The 25,596-nt window shown below is 45.0% G+C and overlaps 2 protein-coding genes and 1 non-coding gene across 3 annotated transcripts in view; all 3 read right to left on the bottom strand.

The window, feature by feature from the left end:
* The window catches only part of Hcfc1 (host cell factor C1), a 71,975-nt gene extending 63,881 nt beyond the window's left edge, over positions 1-8,094 (bottom strand). The window contains 1 exon segment of the mRNA XM_032889509.1: positions 8,022-8,094. Coding sequence (XP_032745400.1) covers positions 8,022-8,094 — 73 coding nt within the window.
* Positions 8,095-15,155: 7,061 nt separating this feature from the next.
* Positions 15,156-24,827, bottom strand: Irak1 (interleukin 1 receptor associated kinase 1). Its single transcript, XM_032889781.1, is given in 17 exon segments — positions 15,156-16,552; positions 17,599-17,748; positions 18,131-18,512; positions 18,868-18,968; positions 18,971-18,983; positions 19,097-19,333; positions 20,654-20,719; positions 21,276-21,377; positions 21,379-21,484; positions 21,890-22,008; positions 22,810-22,925; positions 23,135-23,213; positions 23,440-23,631; positions 23,814-23,917; positions 24,031-24,162; positions 24,324-24,491; positions 24,568-24,827. Coding segments are annotated over 17 exon segments (2,265 nt in total). The 5' UTR covers positions 24,704-24,827; the 3' UTR covers positions 15,156-16,490.
* LOC116889482 lies at positions 20,892-21,021 on the bottom strand. The gene has a single exon (XR_004386433.1). It is a non-coding gene; the product is annotated as a small nucleolar RNA SNORA61 (small nucleolar RNA).
* Positions 24,828-25,596: the final 769 nt, after the last annotated feature.

The following is a 25,596-nucleotide window of genomic DNA, read 5'->3' as shown; positions in this document are numbered from 1 at the left end:
GTTAAGAGCACTGACTGCTCTTCCAGAGGTCCTGAGTTCAAATCCCAGCAGCCACATGGTGGCTCACAACCATCTATATTGAGATCTGATGCCCTCTTCTGGTGAAAAAAAAAAGAAGAAAGAGAAAAAGCATTTTAAGGAAAAGGAGCAAGTTCAGGAAGGAAAAATACAAAATATATGGTTGAAGTATTAAAGGAACACCAGGAAGTGAAATGGAGCTGAATTCTGTGTTCAAGGATATTACATTGAATTAAGGGAGTAATGACCTTGGGGCAAGATCCCATCGATTTAAGTTAGCTCCAGGCAATTTAGTACAAACCTTTAATCCCAGGAGCAAAGACAAACAGATCTCTGAGTTCAAAGCCAGCCTAGAAAAGAGCAAGTTCTAGCTAGGTGAAGAAAAACTTAAATCCAGGCTTGGTGTGGTACATACCTTTAATCCCAGTGTTTAGAAGACAGGCATGCATATCTTTGAGTTCAAAGTCAGTCAATGGAGCAAATTCCAGGACAGCCAAGCTTAGGCAGTGAAGGAGTTGGAAAAGAGGAAGCTGGTAATAATGTAATAGAACAAGAGGGGCCATGTTCCAGCCCAAGCAAACAGCAGAACTCTGCAGCTTTGGCCATGTGGCTCTGGCTTTATAGTCCAGAATAAAAGGGACTACTGGGACAATTGATGCTGGTCAGCTGGAGCTAAGAGATTATTGGTGATTAAGAAGAGACCAGCATCACTGAGGTGAAATCTTCTGGGAAGTGTTTTCCGAGGGCACAAAGAAGCTGTGTTCCAGAGATAGCCAAGGTTGTACCTCATGCTATAGCTGTACTTGGTAATGTGTAAGAGCCACCCAGGTGGTACTGGTTCTGAAGGCATGAAGGGGGGTCATGAAGAACAGCTGAGGCTTGGCACTGTGAGAGGCCATGGAGCCACTGGTGAAGGTGCAGCCTCAGTTGCAGTTGATGACCCAGGACTGAAGGGGTCCGCAAGGGAGTTGAGGCTTGGCACCATAAAGAGAGCCTATGAGAGGCTATTGGTGAAGCCTAGTTGCAGCAAAGACCCCCAGTGCATTGGACATGCCAGTACCATGGGGTGATCACCAAGAACAGCAGCGGCAGTGGAGTGGATCAACCTGAGCTTAGAGTGCCACCGAGAGCAGAGCTGGAGAAGTGACATCAGCCCTTTGGAGGAGCCCAGAAGATCATGTGAGGATCCCAGACGTTGGAACGAGAGGCTGTAACATTGAGGTTGCCTTGGAGACCCCAGATGTTCAAGATTTCAGAGCCGTGGGCTATCTGCTGAGGAAAGCTGCTGACAGGGAGTGGAACCAGCCCGGGAAAAGAAGTCTGTTGCAGTCAACGAAGATGAAAAAAGGAGTTGGAGATCTGAAGACCCCGCTTTGACATCAGACGTGGAGATGAAGAGTTTAGAGCTTGCCCAGTTGGTTTCCTGTCTTGATTTGGGGATTACAGTTAAGTGATTGGATGGATCTGACTACTATAGACTATGAAGGCTTTGGAAGTTGGACTAAATGTACTATTTATTATACTATGGCTAGAAATGACCCCCATAGGCTTGTTCAAACACATGAGTCTATGGGGCCAGGTAGTGGAATGTGATGGTTTGTATATGCTTGGCCCAGGGAGTGGCACTGTTAGGAGGTGTGGCAATGTTGGAGTAGGTGTGGCCTTGTTGGAATAGGTGTGTCACTGTGGGTGTGGGCTTAAAACCTTTACCTGAGGAGCCTGGAAGTCCCACTAACAGCCTTCAGATGAAGATGTAGAACTCTCAGCTCCTCCTGCACCATGCCTGCCTGGATGCTGCCCTGTTCCCACCTTGATGATAATGGACTGAACCTTTGAACCTGTAAGCCAGCCCCAATTAAATGTTGTCCTTATAAGAGTTGCCTTGGTCATGGTGTCTGTTCACAGCAGTAAAACCCTAACTATGACAGTAGCCTAGCTTGGCCTTGAACTCATGGTAATCATCCTTCAACCTCTCAAGTACTGGGACTGCAGGTGTGAGCCACTGTGCTTGGTCATAAATAGTTCTAAGACCATCAAAAATGGGACAAGTTATACCATGAAAAAAAAACCTTTAAGAAGGTAGAGCAGCCAAGTGGTGATGGCATACACCTTTAATAGCAACACTCAGGAGGCAGAAGCAGGAGGATATCTGAGTCTGGTCTCTAGAGTGAGTTTGAAGATATCCAAGGCTACAGAGAAACCCTGTCTCACCCCTCTCCCCCTAAAGAAAAGAAAGCAAGAGTGGCTATATTAATGCCAGATAAAGCCAACATTTGAAGGGACATGACCAGGGACAGAAGGGTACTTTATAACAATAAAAAGATACATTAAGGGGTTGGGGATATAGCTCAGTGGTAGAGTGCTTGCTATAAGCACAAGGCCCCAAGGTTCGGTCCCCAACTCGAAAAAAAAAGAAAAAAAAAAAAAAGATACATTAAGTGTCCCATGCCAGCGGGAACCAGTTATTCAGGGTCGAAGGGCTTTCTACCTGTGGGCCAAAATGGGGGTGAAGAGAAGAAGGAGACCAAGCAAGATTCTGTTGTCAAGGTCTCGTTTATTGGGATGAACATTGCAGCTTTTAAGGCTTTCAGGTAGGGGGAGTGACCTTTGTGAAATATGAAGGAGGGGGAGATGAGGGTATAGGCAGTGATAGCTGGAGGCAAAGAAGTCAGGCGATGAGGTCAGGTGGTGGAGACACTGGGTGTTGACTGAGGAGATAACTGGTATCTGCTTGAGCTGAGGCATCCCTTGAATGTTATACTCCTGTGCCGTAAATTCATGGGAGAGGCTTTATCCAACAATCTTAAGACTTATGGCAGTCATCTTACGGGTGAGTCTCTGTGGCCAAACAGCCCAGAGTCACTTTGAACCAAGCAGTCAAAAAGCGGCTAGGCCCAAATCCAATATGGCTCCATGCATCTCCCCCATCTTTCTTTTATAAAAAAAAACCATTAGGTGGAAGTAGTGGTCTGAGAGAGATCAGACATGCCTCACAGAGTGCCCAGCTCAGCCATGGCAAGTCACACTTGCAATTAGGACTGCACCCCAATGGCTAGGAATGAACTTATGCTGTAACACACAGTTCTGTGTTTTATGGGGGAGAAACTGGGCAGAGGAGCATTTGACCGGCCCGTACTTTTAAACGGGGTGTAGCCACCTCTCTCTTAGGATCGACCTCTCGAACCCCAGCCTTATCTGTCATAGGATCACCTTGTCGCCCCCAAGGTTCCTGTCTTAGATTGATCAAGGGTCAGAGGAAGTTGCCCGTCCCTGAGGACAGCTACATTGGATCATCTTCTCATTCCTCTTACTTGAGCCCAGGGGCGAAAAGAGTAGGAAACCAGATGGCATTAATATAAGAGATTGTGAAATTGAGCCTCTCCCGATAAGTAGTGGCACCTCATCTGGTTCTCCTCGGCTGCTATGGCCATACCAAAGAGCCTAGTCAAGCCTCTCCTGTAATAAAATTTAGAATTCCCAATTGTTAGCAACTACTCCAGAAAGTTCACCCACTGTGCTTGCCTAACAATAGATTAGGGAGGGTAACTCAGACACTGCAGACACAATGGCTGCAGCAGTAATGGTTTCTATAAATAGCAGCCGAAAGTGCCAAGGTCTTTCCCAGGACAGTTCAGGATCGGTCATTCTTCTCTGGAACAAGCAGTAGTGCACAGAGGGTTGGAGCGCAGGCCGCGGTGGGACGGGACACAATGACTGCAGCAACGCCAGAATTTCTGTGATGACAAAAGATGAGTGGGAATCCTCCATATTCCTCCAAGGACACAGGAATGACTCCAGGGACCCGAACCAGGAGAGCTGAATCTTCATGCTCCCAGGATCAGCAAGTCTCAGCAACCACCTCTGGCAGCTGGCATACTCTTGTAGCATCCTGTAGAAAAACACAAAGATTCCCTCTTCCCCATATAAAATATCTGAACAGGATCATGCCAATATGTGGATCTTTCTATTTCACCTAGGCAGAAGTATGCCTAGTTGTAGTGTGCCATAAATTCAGAGTGTTCCTTGGCATCCAAATTTTAAAATTGAAATAAAAGGTGCATATTTTAGCATACAGGGATAACTCCCCTTTTTATTTATTAAAATATTGTTAAAATATTATTTATTAAGATAAGTCCTTGAGGATTAAATTGAGGACACTGAGCACTTGTATTTATAAATTGACTTGTATACCAAATTATTATCTCCAGCATTATTGTTTTGGATATATAAAGAATGAGATTTTTTGACTAACTGTTTCTATATAAGGCCTATAATCTGCCTGGTATCATTGTCCTCCCTTGCTAAGGGGTCTAGGCAATCCAGTTTGAGTTCTTAAATGGCCTATAAAGGAACAGTACTTAGTGCTCTTAACCACTGAGCCATCACTCCAGCCCCTCACCAGCTTTATTTACCTAAACATAAGCATCCAGATTCAGTCATACTAGAAATCCCTGAGCTGGTAAGGTGAGGCTGGGCGTTGAAAAAAGCAAATGGAGTCTTCCTCTTTTCGTGGAGAGGTGTGTTATCAACTCCATTACCATTTTTCAAAAGCTGGGTCTATGGTTTAATTTGTTGTCTCTTTGTCTCTAAAAGGACAGTGAGTTGTCAGACATTCACACTGAAATCATCACTCACTGATTTTATTAGAAAACCTGTCTCTAATAAAGCATTAAGTAATTGAAATCAATTGTAAACCACAAGCCACACATTGGCTATCAGTATATGAATTGAAAGCTTGGTTTTTCTTTTTAACATTTTAAAAAACTGGCTATATACGTGAATTAATAATCTGTGCTGAAGCAGGAAACTCAAGAGAATAAACAAGTGATCCAATCATACATGTAGCCTTTTCATTAGATGAACCACCCTATAAATACAGTAAGCTCATTTCCTATGGTTGCATGCACAAATTTATAGGAAATACAAAAGCATGTAATTAAAATTACCAACTTTGCCTGAAAAATTTGTATATGTGATAGGCCAAATATCAGTATTTTGTAATAACCAATTTAATTGCTGTTTGGAATAAGATATGTTTTACCAGGTTTCTTTCTTTTTTTTTTTTAAATACTTTCAAGACTCTAGCCTACAATTCTGTATTAACACAGCTGAAGCTTTATCTCCATAAGCCTTGTGTTTGCAGGGCAACAAGGTAAGAAACCATGGGGATGTAGAAAACCAGTTTTGTACCAAGACTCTCGTTGCTCTCTCTCTCTCCTTCGTTTTCTAGGCTATCTCTCACCTTTTTTAGACTGTCTTCTACAAGTCCAGTCTTATCTACATAAACACAGCATTCCTCTTTTAAGGCTGTAAAGTCCTCCTTGTTGTAGGAAGATTAAGTCTAGGCCTCTTCTGTTTTATGAGACTACTTCAGACAACGAGGCAACTGGAGTCTTTAAGTTAGCTAATCCATCTCTTAATTCAGCAATATCCTTATCTATGGCTTCCACTAAAGCTGGTTATAGTATTGATGGGAATGCGAAAAGTGATGCCAGTGCCTGCACCATTTCCCCTAGACCTAGGAGAACCGAGAGAGTGATGGCAGTTACTGGTTCTCTTTTTGCCTTGTGAGGCATATCCGAGAGCCCTTTTCCCAGGATTTAAGAAAAGTCTCTGGCTCATGTATGCTGAGTCTGAAATAATTGAACCAGCACACAGTAATCTTTAGTCTTTAAAATTGAGATGTTATAACATATGTGGTTAGACCAGTGGAACATGCTAGATAAAGTATACTTGGGGGCTTGTAAATATGTATTTTGATTGTCATTGATTATGGTATGATTACATATTTCTAATAATTGTTTAGGGAGGACATGTTCTTCCGAGGAGGCAGCTTCTATCCCTGAGACTTCTGTGATAGTGAGTTCTATGGTGTTCCCAAGAGAGACCACCAGTGTCATTAGTATATGTGATGTTGCCAAAGTGGCTATACCCTCATAGAAAGGAGGGTTAGCTGAAAAACATCCAGCATTCCTCATAAATAGAGGTATTTGTTTCCTGTTCATGATATACCAAGGCAAGAGCTGAGGCGTTAAGAACAGATAAAATCAGGCTTGTGGGACATTGGCCCCAACAGGTATAGTGGGCTGAAAAAGGGTAGTTGGAGGACTAGAGGTGTTAAAGGGGGCTGAGTCACCACCCTGGGCGACAAGGAACCCTGCTATGCAATTGAGGGTTAGGCCAATGGAGGCCTTATATGTAAGTTGGGGGTGGTTTTAATTAATCTAATTTTGAAGGTTACTCGGGGTCTCTATTGGCAACATACATCCGGAGACCCCCTCAAACCCCTATGCCAGTTTTCTGGGGTGATCTTTTTCCCAGCATCAGTAAAAAGTTATTGTAAGAGGGTTGCACCAGCCCTTGGAAGGCTTCGGTGTTCCGGCATTCCTGGGTTAGAGTACTGTTTCTGTTAAATTATGCCACCCTTTTTTAATGTGATATAATCCCAAGAGGAGGTGGGTTTTCCAGTATCGTCTCCTGTGGTTTCCACACCCCAGGAGGCACAATAAATTGATCCTGTATCCACACTTATAGTTTAAGGGGCGATCTCTGTGGGATCGGGACAGGCGTAAAAGTCAGTTTCCCTAATGTTGGTGCGTCGATGGACAGTGTCACAACCAACATATCTTTCATTAAAACTAGACCCATGAGGGACTTCAATTAGGGGTAAGTATTTGTCTGCGAGGCCCCAGTAAGAATTTCCTCCTGCAGCTAGTTTATATAAATCTGGACTCCGCCTTAAGATAGCCCTAAGTAATTCTCAACTCTCTTTTGTGTCTTACTAAGTCTTTAGCATCAGGATTCCAATCTGGACACTATCTGAACCTACACACAAAGGTCATGACTGCCTTTTAGAACTTTAAACTTATACAGGTTGTGATCCCAGATGCACAGTCCCAAGAAGTATTAGGAGTACTAACATATGCAATGTTACATCATTTGCAATGAAATCAAGCCTATCCCACACCTATCCCAAAAGGAACCCAGGGCAAACCTAGAATTCTTGTTTCTCAAACACCTCAAGTGAGCATTATAGATTTCCTATAACAGCCACTAACAAGCATCCCAAATGGGATGGTGAGAAAACAAGAAGAGAATCAGAAAATAGAGGTCACTGCTGAAGGGCAAAAGCATTTAGTCACATGAAAGACAATCAAAAATTAACAGACAAAAAAAAAAAGAAAGTGCACAAAACAAAAAACAAACGGCGCCACAAGATTGCCCTGGCAGGCTGATTCAGATGGGAGCTTCCATAGGCTCCAGCAAGACAGATGAACAGGAGTGGATTCACATCCTCCTCCTTCCCAACAAGAATCTCCCATTGTCAAGTCACAAGTAACACAAAACAAAGACCTAAGACACACAGACAAAGACCACTCTGGAAATACAGACAGCCGGAAGGCGGGTCTTTTGTCAATACATGAAATCGCCAGATCCTCACCGGCACCCAGGCAGGAATCTCCCAGGCGTCCTAGGGTCCTATACACCTCCTGGGGCGTCTCCCAGGGCAAGCGCAATCGGTGAGTCCCAGGCATCCCCGCTCATTGTCTCTCTCTGAGACCACGATCCTCCCTCTCAGCCTGAAATGGGAGCATCTGCAAAACCAGAACTCCAGAACTAGGAAACAACTACAGACCCAAGAGTTTAGCAGCATAAAACACAAGACACAAAGACACAGACCTACCTCCCTGAATCGGAACACGGATCCTTTTCTTACAATAAGACATTTAAACACTTTTCCAATCTTATTCCAACTATAGCCGAATTAATTTCTGCTCCTTCAATAATAAACCAAGGACAAGTTTCTCACACAAAAACAAAAAAAAAAATTCACTTAAAATTAACCATGGACACTTTTCATCAATTAAACAAAAGAACTTGATTAAATCCTTTTTCTTAACTCTTAATCCTCTCTCCCTGGTGGTAGCAGTCTCTCCTATGAAACAAGCCTCCTAAATCCCTTCCCCATAGCAATTAGGCGACAATTATTCAACGGTCCTTACCTCCCTCTCCCAGCACGCCTGACGTCTTGACCTGAAAGAATCCTCGATTCCGCTGCAGCTCTCTGCTCTCCATCGTCCTGTAGTCGGCCTTGCTTGGGGTCCCTGTTGAGCACTTGTCCCGCCAGCGAAGAACAGTTATTCAGGGTCGAGGCTTTCTACCCTGTGGGCAAAATGGGGTGAAGAAAAGGAGACCAAGCAAGATTCTGTTATCAAGGAATCTCGTTTATTGGGATGAACATTGCAGCACCCAAGGCTTTTTCAGTAGGGAGTGACCTTTGTGAAATATGAAGGAGGGGAGATGATTATAGGCAGTGATGGCTGGAAGCGAAAGTCAGGCGATGAGGTCCAGGTGGGTGGAGACACTGGGTGTTGACTGAGGAGATAACTAGTATCTGCTTTCGAGCTGAGGCATCCTTAGATATATTATACTCCTGTGCCGTAAATTCATGGGAGAGGCTTTATCCAACAATCTTAAGACTTATGGCAGTCATCTTACGGGTGAGTCTCTGTGGCCAAACAGCCCAGAGTCACTTTGAACCATGCAGTCAAAAAGCGGCTAGGCCCAAATCCAATATGGCTCCGTGCAATTAAGAATAAGTGTATTCAATGAGAGAGCTTTGAAATACCTGCAACACAAATCTAGCAGAGTGGGAAGAAAGAAATCTGAACCCATAGTGACAGGTGAACATTGCAATAACTTCCTCAGTCTGTAAGACCGAATCAGGAGATGGAAACCTATTGAGGATATTAAGACTTGTATTACTCTAAGTACTTTGACATACTCAATGCAGAACATGCTACTCAACTACAGAATAGGGACTCATCAAACACACAGGGCACCTTGCAAAGCTGACCCATATGCTATACCTTAAACCAAGTGTCAATTAAATTAATAAACTGTGACTACAGTGGAAACACACACACACACACTAGCAAAAAGATAATTTGAAAAACCTTACAGCTGTCCTTCTGTATTTATAGTTTCATATCTATGGATCCAACCAATCAACATTTCTTTTGAAGCTTGATGATAATTTTAAAATAAATTGTAATAGAGTTTAAAAGAAAATTTCGTTGGTATTTAGCTCCAGTGGTGAAATTACTTGCCTAGCAAGCGCAAAGGCCCTGGGTTAGGTCCCCAACTAGGAAAAAAAAAAAAAAAGAAAAAAAAAAAGAAAAAATTTCAGAACAGATAGGAATATAAATTCAGCAGCTACCCAGAGAATGGAAAAGAAGAGGAAAAACAGGTATTTTAGTTCAGTTAAGCTAGCTTGGAAATCAAGTACATGGTGGACAGATAGGCACATAGCCAACAGGGGAACTTTAGAGAAAAAGTAACGAAGCCCGAAGTATCAGAAAAAGCATATGTAAGTCCAGTATCCAAAAGAAAGAGACAGAAAAGGAGAACTTATGGTTTGGACTCAGAAAGCTGGGCAAAGCCAACAGCATTATGTTGCCCGCTTAAGGACTTTGCTCCAACAATATTTTTTTTTCTTTTCTTTTTTTTGGGGACCGAACCCAGGCCTTGCGCTTGCTAGGCAAGTGCTCTACCACTGAGCTAAATCCCCAACCCCATCAAACAATATTTTTTAATCTCATTTATACTATATTTTTCCTCATTGTAATTCTCTAAACAACACAATGTAAATAGTATTTTCATAGCACTTACATTGTATTAGGTATCATAAGCAATTTAAAGATGCTTTCAACTGTAAATGAGCATTGTTATATTACTCATACTCCAGAGAACAACCCTCACCAGTGTTCATGCAGATAACCTTCATTAAACCCAGTAGAGTATAAAATGCCAACAAAACAAGTCAAGTACTAGGGTAAAATTCCATTTCTGTAATCTCTCCTTTGTCAAGACTATCAATTTGAATAAAATTTGGCTTTGCAAACCTTCCTTGCTTTTTTTTTTTAAAGGATTTATTTATTATATATAAGTACACTGTAGCTGTCTTCAGACACACCAGAAGAGGGCATCAGACCCCATTACAGATGGTTGTGAGCCACCATGTGGTTGCTGGGATTTGAACTCAGGACCTCTGGAAGGCTGTCCAGTGCTCTTAACCACTGAAACCATTTCTCCAGCCTGCTTTGGTTTTTTTTTTTTTTTTTTTGAGCTGGGGACCCGAACCCAGGGCCTTCTTGCACTAGGCAAAAGGCTCTACCACTAAGCTAAATCCCCAACCCCTTGTTTTTTGTTTTTTAATGAGACAGGATCTCCCTGTGTAGCCCTGGCTGTCCTGGAATTCTGTAGATCAGGCTGGCCTTGAACTCAGAGATCTGTCTGCCTCTGTCTCTGGAGTGCTGAGAGTAAAGGTGTATACCACCACTACCTGGTCATTCCTGCCTTTTTAAAAGGAAGTCACCAAGGAACTTGATAAGAAGGGGTTCAGCAGGAGTAGGAGAGAGAAGAGAGGAAAATGGGGGTGAAATGACAACATTGCATTACAAGCTGTAGGCATAATGCTATAATGCTATAAAGATTATCCTTGTATTATTCAGATGCTGATTTCTCTGCCCGCATGTCCGGTTGCAGATCCAGACGTGGCATTGTAATGCTTATTCTAAATATCTCCTGTCTGAATGTTGTGTAAATGTTGCTCCCTGTCAATAAAAGCTGATCAGCCAATGGTTGTGCAGAGTCAAAAATAGGGTTATATTGCTGGACTTCTGATCCTAGCTGGGGGAAGGGAGGGGAGACGAAGGAGGGGAGGAGGAGAGGATTTTGGCTGGGAGATTAGTTTAGAGGAATAGAATAGATTAACAACTACTCAGCTACTGTGCTGTAAAGTTTATTAAATAAATCTTATAGTCTCTGTCTCATTTACTTGGGAGCTAGCTGGGATAGAGAAAAGATTATCACTTTTAGAATTCCAGTATTCCAGTAAAAATAAACATGTATAAAACTGTCAAAGAATAAAACAAAAAGAAAAATGGATTGTTAATTAAAATAATAATAAAGTCAAGTCCCCATGGTTAGAATATTGTAAAGAATGATGTATATACGTTATATGTCTATTTATAGCATTTTATACAAGAGCATTTTTTTTTCTTTTTTTTGGAGCTGGGGTTCCTAGAACCTATGTCAGGTGGCTCAAACTGCCTCTAACTTCCAGCTCCAGAAAGGATCTGCTTCTGGCCTCTGAAGACACCTGTGTTCACATGCATATACCAGCACATAGACACAGAATACATAATTAAAAATGCTTAGTGATTAAGAGCACTTGTTGCAATCCTACATGGAGGCTGTGGTAGATTGGATATAAATGGTTCCTATAGACTCATGTGTTTGAATGCTTGGCCACAGGAAGTGGCACTATTTGGAAGTGTGACCTTGTCAGAAGAAATCTGTTAGGTGGAGAAGGGCTTTAGTTCTCAAATGCTCAAGCTATGACCAGTGACAGTCTCCCACTGCTGCCTGTGGATCAAGTAGTATTCTCAGTTCCCTAACACCATGCCTGCCTGGATGCCGCCATGCTCCCATCATGATGATAATGGACTGAACCTCTAAAACTATAAGCCAACCCTAATTAAATGTTGTCCTTTATAAGAGTGGCCTTGGTCATAGTTTCTCTTCACAGTTATGGTGGCTCATAACTCAATGTAACTCCAGTTCCATGGGATCCAATGCCACATTTTGGGCTCTTGTAGCATTAGGCAAACACATGGTATACATACATGCATTCAGGCACTCATACTCATAAAATAAAGACTTTTTTTTGGGAAAAATAATAGTAAAAGTAAAATCTCAAAACACAAGCATTTTTAAAATTGTTGAGGCTATACCCAAACTAACTGGAACAAAATGATCAAATTATACTAAAAAAAAATAAATAAAATTAACAAGAGTAGAAATTGACAAAACAGAAGATGGACAAATAAAAAAATAATTCCAGAAAAATTATTAGAAATGCTTCAAATTAGTTTTTAAAATTATCATGGGCTGGAGAGATGGTTCAGCAGCTAAGAGCACTGACTGCCCTTCCAGAGGTCCTGAGTTCAATTCCCAGCAACCACATGGTGGCTCACAGCCATCTGTAATGAGATCTGATGCCCTCTTCTGGTGTGTCTGAAGACAGCTACAGTGTACTCAAATACATTAAATAAATCTTTAAAAAAATAAAATTATCATTAAAATTGAAAAGTCTTTATCTTAGGATGACTGAGAAAATAAGGAAGATAGGTACACCTGTAGTCTCAGTTACTGGGGAGACTGGGTTAGGAGGACTGCTTATGCCCAGACAAGAAAAAAAAAAAAACCAGAAAGAAAGAAAAATAAACATTACCAGTACTTGGAATGGCAGCTATCACAATAGATCCCATAGATGCTAAAAAGGATGAGTTGATATTCCTTTTATTAAATGAGATGGACAAATCACTGAGAGGTTAAGTACACACACTTAAGGCTAACAGATCTACCTGCCTCTTCCTCTCTTGAATGCCAAAAGTAAAGTGAACCCCATCACTCCCTTGCACTAAACTTCTAAACTGAGCTTTCTGAGGTAGGTGTTAAGAACTTTCTAGTATAGCTCATGAAGTCCTCGGCTCAATACCTAGCATATGAAAAAATCCAAAATCACAATCCCAAAACAAAATCATCAAACAACCAACAGCTCACACAGAGAATCCCTGTCTCAAAACAACAACAACACACAACAATAATAACAGCACCCAAACTGAACCAAAATGAAAGGTGAATCTAGGTCCAAATGGCTTCCCTAATTGAACCTATGGAATTCATAAAAAACAATATGAGTATGCCCAAACTTTTTAACAAAATGAAGGGACAGAATATTTTCCAACTTACTTTTCTGAGGCTCAGTTACTAAAACTAGAAAATATATTACTAGGAAACTGCAGTACAATCATCTGTCACAAATATAGGTACAAAAATTGAACATAGATAGGTGTTGGTGAGATGGTTCAGCCAGTAAAAGTCTAAGCTGCAAAATGATCCATGTAAATGTGGAAGGGGAAAACTGATTCCCAATGTTGTCCTTACACACACACATACAACTTGTACAGAGAGGCACACATCACTTTTACCCCAGCATACAGGAGGCAGAGGAAGGTGAATCTCTGAGTTCTAGCCTAGCCTGGTCTATGTAATGTAATGGTCTAATGTAACTATGTAAACAGGGCTACATAGTGAGACCCTACCAGAGAGAGAGAGAGAGAGAGAGAGAGAGAGAGAGAGAGAGAGAGAGAGAAACAAAACAAAGCATCAACAAATCAAAACCCCAAACCCCTGAAAATGTTAATAAATGAAATTCTGTAGGCAAAATGTTATTGTGTACTATGTAAAGATTATACTGATAAACTGATGTTATTCAAATGCTGATTTCTCTGCCCCTATATCAAGTTGTAATCTGCTCATGGCACTGTAATGCTTATTCTCAGAATCTCTTATCTCATGTTTGTGTAACTTTAAGTTTTTCAATGTCTTATTTTTAATGATGGTTCTTAAATGCTTTATCCTCCCTTGTAGTGGGAAAGAAAGGATACCAGGGAAGTGGACCTGTTTAGAAAGGTTCTTTGGAGCATCTCCCATCAGTGTTGTCTGGAAATCAGCTGTTCAGTTCACAGGTCAGCAGTGGCAACTCCATTCACTCGAAAACAATTCACAGATACACCAGCAGTCCAATTTGGTAGAGTTGGGTTAGCAACAGTGGTAACATGACCTAGCAGAAACAGCCAGACCTCAGCCTCGGCTAGAATCAGCAGTACAGAACTGGAAGAACACTAGAAGTTTTTGGCTGTGCCTCTCTCAGGAAAGTGAAGATCAGTGAAGACTCAAGACCCAGAAATGTGGCACAGCTAGCTCTATAAGCAAGCTCAGCCTCTGCCACTGTTGAGTCCTCCTATATATAACTTCCAAACATTATGTGTCCTCCATAGGTCTTGCCTCAGCACTAATCAGGCTGAGTCAGCAGAAGTGGCAAGAACAATAGCATACTTCTAAAAGTTTTTTGGTGCTTTTCTCTCTATGGAGTCGTGACAAATGCAGCTCAACTCTACAATGTAAGGCAGACCAATACATGCGTGTTGTTAGCAAAGTATCCTTCATCATGTGTCCTTTCATGTGCTTGCTTTAGCAGAACATCCTCTCTCCTGTGTCTGGTTCAGCGAAATGTTCCTTCATTAGTCTGCCTCAGTCTTTCACCTGTGTCCACTTTAAGGAAACAGTCCTTTATGTGTTTGCCCCAGCAAAAAAAATCATCCAACAGACTTTCCAAAGAGTCATTAAATTTCCACTTCAAGTTTGTGTAGATATTGCTCCCCATTTATTTTCTTATTTGTCAATAAAAACTAAGCAGCCAAGAAGAGGAAATAGGGTAGGACTCTGCCAGACAGAGGGAGAGTAGAGAGTCGGGGAGGAAAGGAGGATTGAGCCATGAGGAGAGGGGTCATGACACTATGGTAAAACATCTTTAGCAGAGAGAGGCAGATCAATACTAAAATTTCAAGTATCATGGGGATTTTGGTGAGAGGCAGCCAGATTATCTTAGAGGAATCCAATAGGTTAATAACTGCTCAGCTAATGTGCTATAAAGCTTATCAAATAAATCTTATAGTCTCGTTTATTTGGGAGAACAGCTGGGATAGAGAAAATTTACCACTTTTAAAATTGTATTTACAGAATTCAGCAGACCAATACATTTTCTAAAAAATGAGAAAATAAAAACAACATGTGGTGACCAAGCCAGGTTATGCATCTAGTTTAACATTTCAAAACCAATGTGACCACTGTATGAAGAGAAATTCCATGTTTATCTCAATAGTCTCAGAAGCATCATTTGAAACATTCTGTAACTCCTCTTCCAATTCAACCTTTACAAGAAAAAGAACAAGGATATTTATTTTCTTTTTCTTAATAGAGCAAACAGATTTGTTAAGAAAAGTGAACTCCTGAGAGTGGGTGGAGTTCCCCACTTGTATTCAAAATTTACAGGTCCTAGCCAATGCAAAAAATGAGAAGAATAAAAAGTCAAGTTGGGCATGGTGGGGGATGCCTTTGCAGAGGCAGGCAGACCTCAGGAGTTTGAGGCCAGGCTGGTCTACATATCAAGATCAAGGACAGTCGGGGCTATATAGTTAGTTCTAAAAAGAAAATTAAAAGGCATATAGGTTGACAATGAAGTAAAATTGTCTTTATTTTCAGATGGGATGATTGTATACAAACTATCCCAGAGTAATCATCCCCAAAACAACTGGGACTAGTAAGTGCATTTAAGTAAGGTCACAGAATAAAGATCAGAGTCAAAACTTAATTAAATTTCTATATATGATTGAGGAGTAATTCAGACATCATTTCCAATAGCATCAATATCCATGAAATCTGCAAGACACGAAAGCAAGGGGAGCAGCATTGGGGATCTATCACCAGTCTGGGCTTGGCAAGAGAAAAGAACAAATTCCAGGGGCCTGAGTTTCAGGAGGAAACTTAAGAACCCAGAGATATAAAGCATTAGGAAAGCATAAAGCTTTTAGTACAACAAATTCCACAAGTTTAACCAGACAGTGAAATGTATGCTTTTATTACTCAAGGACAAATTGGATGTCACCAATTTCACAGGAGCATGTAGTGTGACTCGTGACTCGAACACAGAATCACTGTAAGCCTGGGCTATAACCCTGGGTGACTTGTGAAGACACTTGGTTACACAAAAACTTGTTTCTTACAATGTAACATTCCTCCCTCCTCAAATACTTAGCTTTGCTCTCAGTTTCTGATTTCTTGGGGCTTCTCACTGTCTGGGCTGGGCTTTGCTGGACCTTTCTGCCATAAGCAGAACCTGGGTCTACAGCTCAACCTGAGCATCCAGTCAATTGCAGGGTCTAGAAACAGCCTGCCTAGCAGGCAGTAGGCACATGAAACTAGCTCACTGGTATGTGCCAAGGTTTGCACATACCCACCCAAGATGGTGATGGGGGTTTTACTGGACTCTTGGGAGAATCTCAGAGTGCTCATTTTTAGCTAGTGGACTGAACTGTAAGACACTCATTATTATTATTACTATTATTATTATTTGCATTTTAAAAGCACAATAGCTTCTTTCTCTTGGGGTTCTAGGGAAGTTCATAGGAATGGATTCATAGTTAGGCTGCGGATATTCTGTCTAGCTCTCAGGGGAGCCAGCTCCACCATACAAACAGACCCACTTGCGTCCTCTGGGCCTGTGTAGCTAGCAGTCTTCTGTTATATACTACCCAATCCCTTAGGTGCTCTGCTTGCCTTGCTCACAAATGCTGGCCCGACACTGCCAGCCTTATCAGCTTCTATCAGGTTCTTTGGCTGGCCTTGTCTGTGCTCATATTATGAGAATAACAGGGTCCACCACCCTCTCTCCTTTGCCAGGGTGGGCCACCACACCTGATGCCTTTGGAGTACTGAGGAGTTTGTACACCATGAGAACTTCCAACAATGAGAACTTTGACATCTGAGTCTGAGTGAATAAATCAGCTCTGGAATTCATCACTTTCTTCAGGTCTCTTTCTCTTTTCAGGTTCTAAATCCAAGCCTATGGAAGAAGAAATACCACTTAGTAAGTTGGGGACAATTTCTTGTCTTCCAAATGCCCTGACCAGAACCACGACCATAGAACTTATAAGGCACCCTCCCACCCCCAACTGAGCATGTGGGAGGAGACTGGAACCCAGGCCTTTCACTTACTAACCAAGTGCTCTACCACTGAGCTAAGTCCACAACCTACTCCACCCTAACTTTTTTTGGGACGGGGTGGGGTGGGGTGAGTTTCTATCTGGTTGCCCTGGAACTTGCTCTGTAGATGAAGCTGACCCCAAAGTTAGAGATCTTCTTGCCTCTGCCTCCCAAGTGCTGGGATTAAAGGCGTGTGGCACCACTGCCCAGCTCCAGGCAGTCTTTGGAGCCAAGGTTTTCCTTTTTGGTTAGTTTGCTTTTTGAAAAAAAAAGATTTTTACTTTTATATGTGTGTGCCTGAATGAGTTTTATATGTACCATATGTATATATAAAGGTATTTGTGGAGGCCAGAGGAGGAACTCAGATCCTCTGGGACTAGAGTTACAAAGATTTGTGAACTACCTAATGTGGGGTCTGGAAACTAAAGCCAAGTCATCTGCAAAAGCAGTTCATGGCCTGATCTACTGAGCAGTCTCCCCAACCTCCTAGTTTGGATGACCTTTACAGGCACACTCTTATCTCCAGCCAATGCATTCTTTTTCTAAGTAGCAGCTTTTCATATAGTACCTGTAGTAGAAAATTCCTGCCAGGACTTCACATTTTCTGGGAGCATGTGGAAGGAGACTGGTACCCACAGATGAAGGGACTGTGATATTAGTGGGAAGTAAGGGATTGAGCCAGGCATCTCCCTACAAATGAGCAAAAGCTCGGAGCTCTATTCTTAGTGAGTGGGGCGTTTAATTGTGCAGCCAGAACAAATGCTCTGTTGTTTAGGGTTGGCATAAGGAATTGTACTTGTGTGCCCTGAAGTTGCAGAGTATGAGCTTGTATGCATGTTTGTATGTATGTAAGACAGTGGTGGGAGGCTCTTTTGGGGAAGCTGAGCTAGAGCCATCTGCAGGTACCTGGGAAAAAGCCTGATGACAGCAGTTGCAGGCTATCCAAGACCCCCTCTTCATACAGGGCCAGCTTTTGTACCATCTTCTGTCGGGCTGGGTTGATGATGATCTGTGGTGGCTCTGATGACAGCAGGGATGAACTGCCCATCGATGAGCCTGGGCAGAGACAGTAACTTCTTTTTTTCTTTTTTCTTTTTTTTTTCGGAGCTGGGGACCGAACCCAGGGCCTTGTGCTTGCTAGGCAAGCGCTCTACCACTGAGCTAAATCCCTAACCCCCTAAGTAACCCCTAAGTAACTTCTTAGCTGTCCCTGGCAACCCTGAGTGACACTATAGCCTCCAGAGTCTTCCCAGCCCCCACTGCCTGTGATGCTGGTTGCAGGGTAGAATTCTCCAGTAAATTCTGGGGCCCAGACTGGGAGGGATCAGATCCCAGACTAGGCTCCCAGGCTGTAGACAGAGCTTAGAATTCTACACTTTTGACTTTAGGCATGGTATTTAAGAAGGGCTAAGAAGGGAGATCCTAGCCCCAGAGTTACCTTCCATGGTCGTAGGCTGGAAGCCTGGGCCACTCCTCAAACTTGATTCTCTGGTAGTGCCTCCTTGTGTACAGCTAGCCTCTCTGAAGGACACAGGGCTTGGGTGGGAATCTGGAGTCAAGTGCCAGGAATGCAGGGTAGCAGAGAGGCCAGGAACACTCTCATCACTCTCCACTGGCTGGTTGGGACTTCTCTGGAGTTGCTGGGCAGCCTGGGCTGGAGCTCTTGTGGTCACTACCAGAGGCTGCCATGGTTCATCCCCACTCTGGGCACTGCCAGTGGTGGACATGTAGGAGTTCTCCTGTGGGGAAGGAGAGCCATGGCCGGCAACCTCTAGCTTCCAGGGAGGTACTGCCTGAAGCCCTTCCAGTCTCTTGTATACCTGTGTGGGGAGAGAAAGCCTTTCAGTATGGGCAGAACATGGGTTTCTGGCTGGACAGGACAGCCCAGACCTGACACCCTGTGGTCAAACCATACAGCGATTCTGCTGCTCCAGGTTGGCTTAGACTTGGCTGTGTTCAGCCATAGGAATGACAGATAACACAAAGCTGGTACCTTCTGCAGCTGGGAAAACACTGCCCTTTGTTCTTTTGTCTCATCTCAAGGACTGTTGAGATACATGACCACCAAATCCAAGAACTCTATTCTCAACCATCACCGGAAGAGGTGGCAGGTAAGTAAAAAAGACAAAGGTAGTGAGTGGCACAGTGCCCCCACACAGAGCCATATCCTTCTACCTGTTCCTGGGATCTGAGTCCCACCCAGCAAAGTAGCAGCCCTTTACCACTTAGTTCCAAAGAGCGCCTCCCCAAACAGAGCCAAAGGGGAAGCAAGGACATTGGGAGTTTTGCCTCTATAAAGAGATCAGGTAGACACTTTGTAGCTATTGCTACCAAGGAGGGTAAGTACCCAAGTTTTCTTGCTGGCCACTATGTCCCCATTGGTAGTTGGCCTCCCCAGGACTACCTGGGTCATGGGTGGCCTCTTCTTGGCCCGACGGTGCATGCAACAGCAAGCTAGTTGAGCCAGGGCCAGGCCCAACTGGGGTGGGCAGGGCCCAGGTCTGGAGTCCAGGTGCTTCTTATAGATCTGGGCAGCAATTGGAGCAGTCCAAGCATCCGTGGCTACACCCATCCACAAAGTAGGCTGGGTGCTTTTTAGGGTCACTCCCGCCTCTTCAGCCTCATCTTCAATCAGGTCTTTCTGTAGAACAAATACTGTCAGCATGGCTCTGCCAAATCTTCCAGGCCACTGCCACTCAGTCCTATCGTCTCCTTTCCCTGGATTCATTAAACACCCACTGTGTGCCTGGTACTGTCTGGGGCTCTACTGATAAGAGCCACAAACCAAACACTCTGGACCTTGTTTTACAGTCCTGATATTCCATTGCAGCGGGGGAAATAGATGCTGACAAACTTAGTAGCAAGGTCCATGGGGCCTGAGCAAATAGTACTTGAGTTGGGATATGCTAATGGATGTAAAAGGTTAAAGGAAAGAGGGATGGGTAGAATCTGGTTCAGTTTGTTTGGTGAGTTAATTCCCCCACTGAGCCCAACAGTGGACAAAAATAGGCTCCATCTTGGAGAAGCAACAGGAGATGTACAACTCTGTAAAAGGTGACAACCTAGCATTAGCCAAGCATGTTCTGGGCCCAGAAATTGCTGGAATAGTGTTCATGTGTTAAAGTCTGTTTTCTATATGGGAAACTGAGGCTCAATGAAGAGCAGGAGTTTGATCCATGGCTACTGTATAGATGGGTCTAAAACTCAGGTCTCTTGTCTCTTCTTTATATGTTTGTTTGAGACAGGGCACCATGTAACTTACTCTGCCCTTGAACTTACTATGTAACTGAAGATAACTTTGAATTTCTGAACCCTACCCCCTTTCTACCTTCCAAATGCTAGGATTACAGACATATGCCACCATAATCAACTAATTTTGTTGTTGTTGTTGACAGAGGGTATATAGCCCCAGTTGGCCTCTAGCTCCCAGCAACCTTCCTGCCTCAGATTCTTGAATGTTGGGACCAAAATCATGTGCTCAGATACTAAGCTTTCGGTCTCTTATTCCTTAGCCCTATTTCAGTGTACAGCATGACAGACAGGAATGTAGGGGTATAGGTCAGGATAGCTTGGAGCTGTTGCTTTAACAGCCTGCCTATCTCCCACCTTTACTCAGACCTGCTTTCTCTAAGTTCCATTGCAGGTTTGGTCCCAGGGTATCAGGAATAACCCCCTCTGTCCTCAGCCCAAGGCAGTTTTTCCCCCTTTGATGGGGATAGAACCCAGGGCCTTAGATACAATAAAGCAATCACTCTACCACTGAGGTTATATCCCATACTCAAGGCCTATGTACAGAATAAAGACAGGTTCTTCCTTGCAAGGTAAAAGAAACTGCTTGGGGATTCATCCACTTCTAAAGGTGAGTCAGCAGCAACAGTAACAGGCTACTGTGGGGCCCTGTACCCACTGGTTGCATCTGCCCTTCCACCCCCCCCCCCATGTCCCACCTTAGGAGGCTTACCAGATATTTGGTTTTTGCACCTTGTGTCCTCACAGCCCTCTGACCAGCAAGGGTCTCCAGTATTACCTAGAGGGGATGGGATGGACAGTATCACCTTAGCAAGGAGAAATTGTATACAGAAAAGAGGCTTGTAGCATGGGCATGGATCAGGGCTGATGGGAAAGCTGTCCTGGGACAGGCAGGTAAAGACCACCTTCCAGCAAAGACAGCATTGGTTTTTTTTCTCCTTTTTTCCTAGGCATGTTTGAATCTGGCCTGATGCTCTACACCAAGCTGCATCGCTGTGAGGCCAGCTTCAGTGTACTCTTCCTCCTTAAGGACCACCAAGACCAGTGTCAAGATCCGATGGGAAAGGGAAACAGGAGGGTAAGACAGCATTGTTATGGAACTGAAGCTTAAACAATTCAGAGTGGCTATATGAAGCAAATTGATGCAAACTATGAACATAACTTAGCTCAAGGGAAGATGGAGGTGAATGAGGCAGGGTGAACCCCAAGGTCAAAGTTATGCTAACTTTTCACTAGGTTTGCCTCTGTCCTAGGCCTAGAATTCTCTAGGCTTTCCTGCCTTTACTTACTGGTGGTTTTCCCTCCCCAGGTCAACAGAAGGGCTGGTGGCTTACCACCCCAAAGCTGAAGGTATCGGTGTCCACAGCCAGCCGGCCTGTCTTGATGTACTCCTCAGGCAGGTAGGCGAGGGTACCTCGAACTGTGCAAGTCCGGGACCACAGTACTGCTCTGGCTTGGGTTGGCTCCTACAAAGCGGCTGAAACGAGCCAGACCAAAGTCTCCCAGCTTGGGCATCAGTCTCTCATCCAGAAGCACATTAGAACTTGCAAAGGGAAGAATGGCACCAGTTCAGGTCCTACTACCTTTTTTTCTGTCCCCCACACCTAAATGGTCCTGATAAACTGGATTAGAGGCTCAAACTGACATACTGCTTATGGAAAGAGTTGGCATTGCATCCCAGCTGTTTGAGGGCCAGCTGTCCCTGAGCCCCTTCACATGTTTTGGTTTCTGTTCACCACTGGGGTATATTTCTATACCTGCACCATGCAGGGTTGCTTATAGTCCTAAGTACTCTCATCTCTGAGGTCCCAGGCAACACCTGTCCCTATATCCACAGGACAGGGCTGGAAGAATATCACAGGGACACTCAGAACACAGCTGTTCATTGAGCAGGGGTCACTGTTTCCCTGGCCATAAGACTCTATAGCTCTTCTGAGCCCTTCCTCACCTCTTGATGTCTCCATGGATAAGGCTGGGGCTGTCCTGATGTAAAAACTGAATAGCCCGGGCTGTGCCCAGAAGAATGTCCAGTCGTTGAGGCCAGGAAAGTGGGGAGCAGGCTTGGGTCTGGAGTGGCAAAGATGGAGGCACAGGGGCAGCTCGGGGCAGCTGTTCTTTGACCCCTCCCATCCCCACAACCTCCCCTCATCTGTCACTCTGGCTTGGAACAAGCTATCCACTTTATTCTGAGCCTTAGTTTCCCTTTGTGGAGAATGAGGAACAAGACTATTTATGACCTAATTCACAAGCAAGTGGAGTGCCGAAGGTTTTGGCAAACACTGTACAGCTGGGATAACAGCTAGGGAACATTTCTCAGGACTTAAGACAAAATGCAATGGGTTCAGGTTCACCTGACTGCACAGAAAATGCTGATGCCCTTCTCCCTCTCCTCTCCCAAACAGTTTGAGAAGGAAGTTCTTATCCTGTATATGTGGTGGCTTGTGTGTTTGATACTCAGGCATGGCTCAAGCTTGGAGTCAGTCTGACAGCCTGTCTCCATTGGTCCCCATTCCCCAAGAGCTACATGAACTAAATCCTTTAGCTACTCTGCTTACAAAGCCAATAACTCCCAATAGAGGAACAGTAGGGAGAGGCCAGAGGAAAGAATTGTGTGGAAAATCTTGGGTCAAGCTGAGTGTAATGGTACATGCCTATAATTCTAGCATAGAGTCGGTTGAGTTAGGAGAATTGCCAGTTTGAGGCTGGCCTGGGCTGGGTAGTGAGGCATTGTCTCAAACAAGCAAATAAAATGGAAGAAAGAAAACATTGGGCAAAACCTTGAGTTTGAAGGGGAGCCAGAAGCCCAAGTCCTGCCTGTCACAGGCTAAGGGGCTATGCTAGTAATGGTGCCAGATCAGCTAGGACTACCTGAAGGTGAAGCTGATCCTCTAAGGAGCCATTGGGCAGGAAGCCATAAACAAGGCAGTAGAAGCCACTCTCTGCACAGTAGCCAGCAAAGTCCACGATATTTGGGTGACGTAAACCTGTTACCAAAGAGTAGAGTCTGAGTTCTTTAATTTTCTGGGTTCCATTACTTTTCATCAGACCAGGCTGGGTGGGCAGCCCTTGATGTTCCCTCACCTGGGCCTGGCAAGGCCTTGAGGGCCCAAGGGAGCCAGAGCTTGTGTTGTGCAGCCCTAAAGACTGATGAGGCCCTGGTGTGGCCCTCCTTGTGCCCCTAGACTGGAGGGACCCCCCGAGGCTCACCTTGATAGCTGTTCCACCTCTGTTAGGAAGCTCTGTTTCACCACAGTCCACTCTAGGTCAGCCTCCTGTAGCCCCAGGCATAGTGGGGGAAGAGGTAGGGAAAGTAGGCAGCATAAGCCAAGCTTGCCAGCTGTTTCCAGGCCCACAACAATGGAAGGCTTGGGGTCCTTGAACTGGAATCAGGGCTGAAGGAATTGCTGGGGGAGGCTGGAGGCAGGGAACTGTAGAAGTGAAGTGCTGATGGAGGGAGGAACTGGACAAACAAGGTGGCTACCCCACTGTTACACCTACCTCCTTCAGTCTCTTCACAGCATATGTAGTATTTCTCATTACTGCTCGGTACACACACCCAAAACCACCCTCTCCAATCCTGAGTTCTTCAGAGAAGTTGCAGGTGCCTTGGGAAATCTCACAGAAGGGCCAGCAAAATGGGGAGGGACGAGCTCTTTGGAGGCCAGACACTGGGCTCTCTGGGCTTGGCTGCTGGAAGAGACATGGATTAGGCAAGGACCCTGCCTATTCCCCTTGGTCCAGGTTGAAAGCTCCCTTCAACACTAGTTGTCTCTTAGATGACCTGGCTGTGCTGATTCAGGCTCTGTGGTACACCAAAGATAAGTTTCTTCCTCTTTGTCTGGAAATTTCCCTGGGGGTTAAGGGACACCTACCTTGATGGAGGAGGGGGCTGAAGATTGTAGTGGTGGCCCGAGGGAATCAGAGAGTGGAACCTGGAGGAGCTCTGACTCAGAATGGGTCTGGGAGCCTGGAAAAGCTTCATAAAGATGGCAGTGAGAGGCAGAGACCAGCAGCAGTCTACAGCCATGTCAGTACTCATGGTGGCCTTTTCCTCACGCATATCAAGCCCAACACCCGGGTTCTTTTTACCTGGGGAGAGGAAGGTGGAGGCAGAGGACTGCAATTTCCGGGGGCTCCAGTCCTCAGTCTCAGAGCCTGCAGAGATGCTGCTGGGCCTTGGGGCACCGATGCTTGGGGGCAGAACAGGGGCAGGAGGGTGCCCTGGGATAACAAGGAAGGAAAGGAGGGTGGTGTCTCAGGTCTCTCTATCCTTATATGTAGGGTGTGGGAGCTCCCATATGGTCCCCTGTCTCAGGAAGCTCTGTACCCGTCACCCCTCTTGGGTTCCCATCCCTAGGGTCCCTGGGGCTATGCTCGCTCACAGGCTGTAATGATGTCCCGCGCACGCAGCAGCTGCAGGTGCGTGAGGATGTGAACGAGGTCAGCCACACGCGCGTTGCGGTTGATCCAGGGCCACAGGACACTGGCCGTGCGCTGCTCGGAGCGCTCACACAGCCGCAGCTCTGTCTGGTCACGCACGATCAAGGCCGCTGCGGGACGGGGAACATCAGGCTTCAGCTCCAGAAGCCTGGGTCCACCGCCCCACGTCGGCCTGCCGTCACCCACCGAACTGGCACCAGTCGGCGGGCTCCAGGGCGTCCATCACTTTGTAGAAACGGCACATAACCCAGGGAGGCACCTCGTACAAGAAATGCTGGGCGCCGGGAACCACAGGCTCCCCGGGGCCCGGGCCCCCGGCCATGACCGTTGTCGCCGCCCCCGCCGCCGGGCCGAGGCCTCTCGGGGCCTCGGCGGGCGCGGGCCTTAGCCGGCCGGGTCCACAAACACTGACTCACTTCCCCTTCAAGCCGGCCTCGTGCGACACCCGGCAGGCGGAAGAGGCGGCGCTCCGCCCGCCGCCATCTTGCCCTCCTCGGCCTTCCGCCACACGGGGGCGTCTCGTGAGGCCCTTAACTCCGGGAAGGAGCTCTGCTAGAGAGGAGGGCGTCCCTAGTGGGAGAACAGAAGGCTGTGGTTCTACAGGGACGGCGGGCTTCCAGCAGTGGGAACCATCTGAATAAGGCTGAACAGGATGAAGAAAGATTTCCAGTTCTGGAGACAAAGGGCATGATGTTTTACACGATGTTCTACAAAGGCAATTTATGCCAAGCCCGGTGAAAGCCACAGAGAGGCTCCCCTTGGGCTTTACTTGGGGAGCAGCGGAGACAGCCGAATTGTTCAGTCAGGGTCAAATGTGGGTCACAATATAGCCCTCTGGCAGACTCTAGTCATTTGGTGGTAAGGATGGATGTCCTGAGAATGATCTGGAAGAGTGTATACCAAGAGTGCTGCTGCTTGTGTGCTAGATCCCCATGCCCCCACCTCTGCCTTCAGGAACCTTCCAGCAGCTGGGCCAGCAAAGTGTTAGATCACAGAATCTGCCTGTGCAGGATCCTAACTTGCCAACTAATACATTTGTGTCTCTTAACATATAGACGGTTGTCAGCTTTTTCTTTTTCTGTTGCACTTTTATTTTAGTTTGCACTTCTCCCCATAAGGACACTAGGATCTAGCAGCTTCTCCTACCCCCTTCTAGAGCAGTTGTTGGTGATACCACCTGATGTAACTTTTAGCCATGTGAGTGTATCTTGCCCA

This window comes from Rattus rattus, chromosome X (assembly GCF_011064425.1).
Source record: "Rattus rattus isolate New Zealand chromosome X, Rrattus_CSIRO_v1, whole genome shotgun sequence".
Classification (NCBI taxonomy): Eukaryota; Metazoa; Chordata; class Mammalia; order Rodentia; family Muridae; genus Rattus; species Rattus rattus.
The sequence above is the reverse complement of the archived record's forward strand: the minus strand, read 5'-3'. Positions and strand labels throughout refer to the sequence as shown.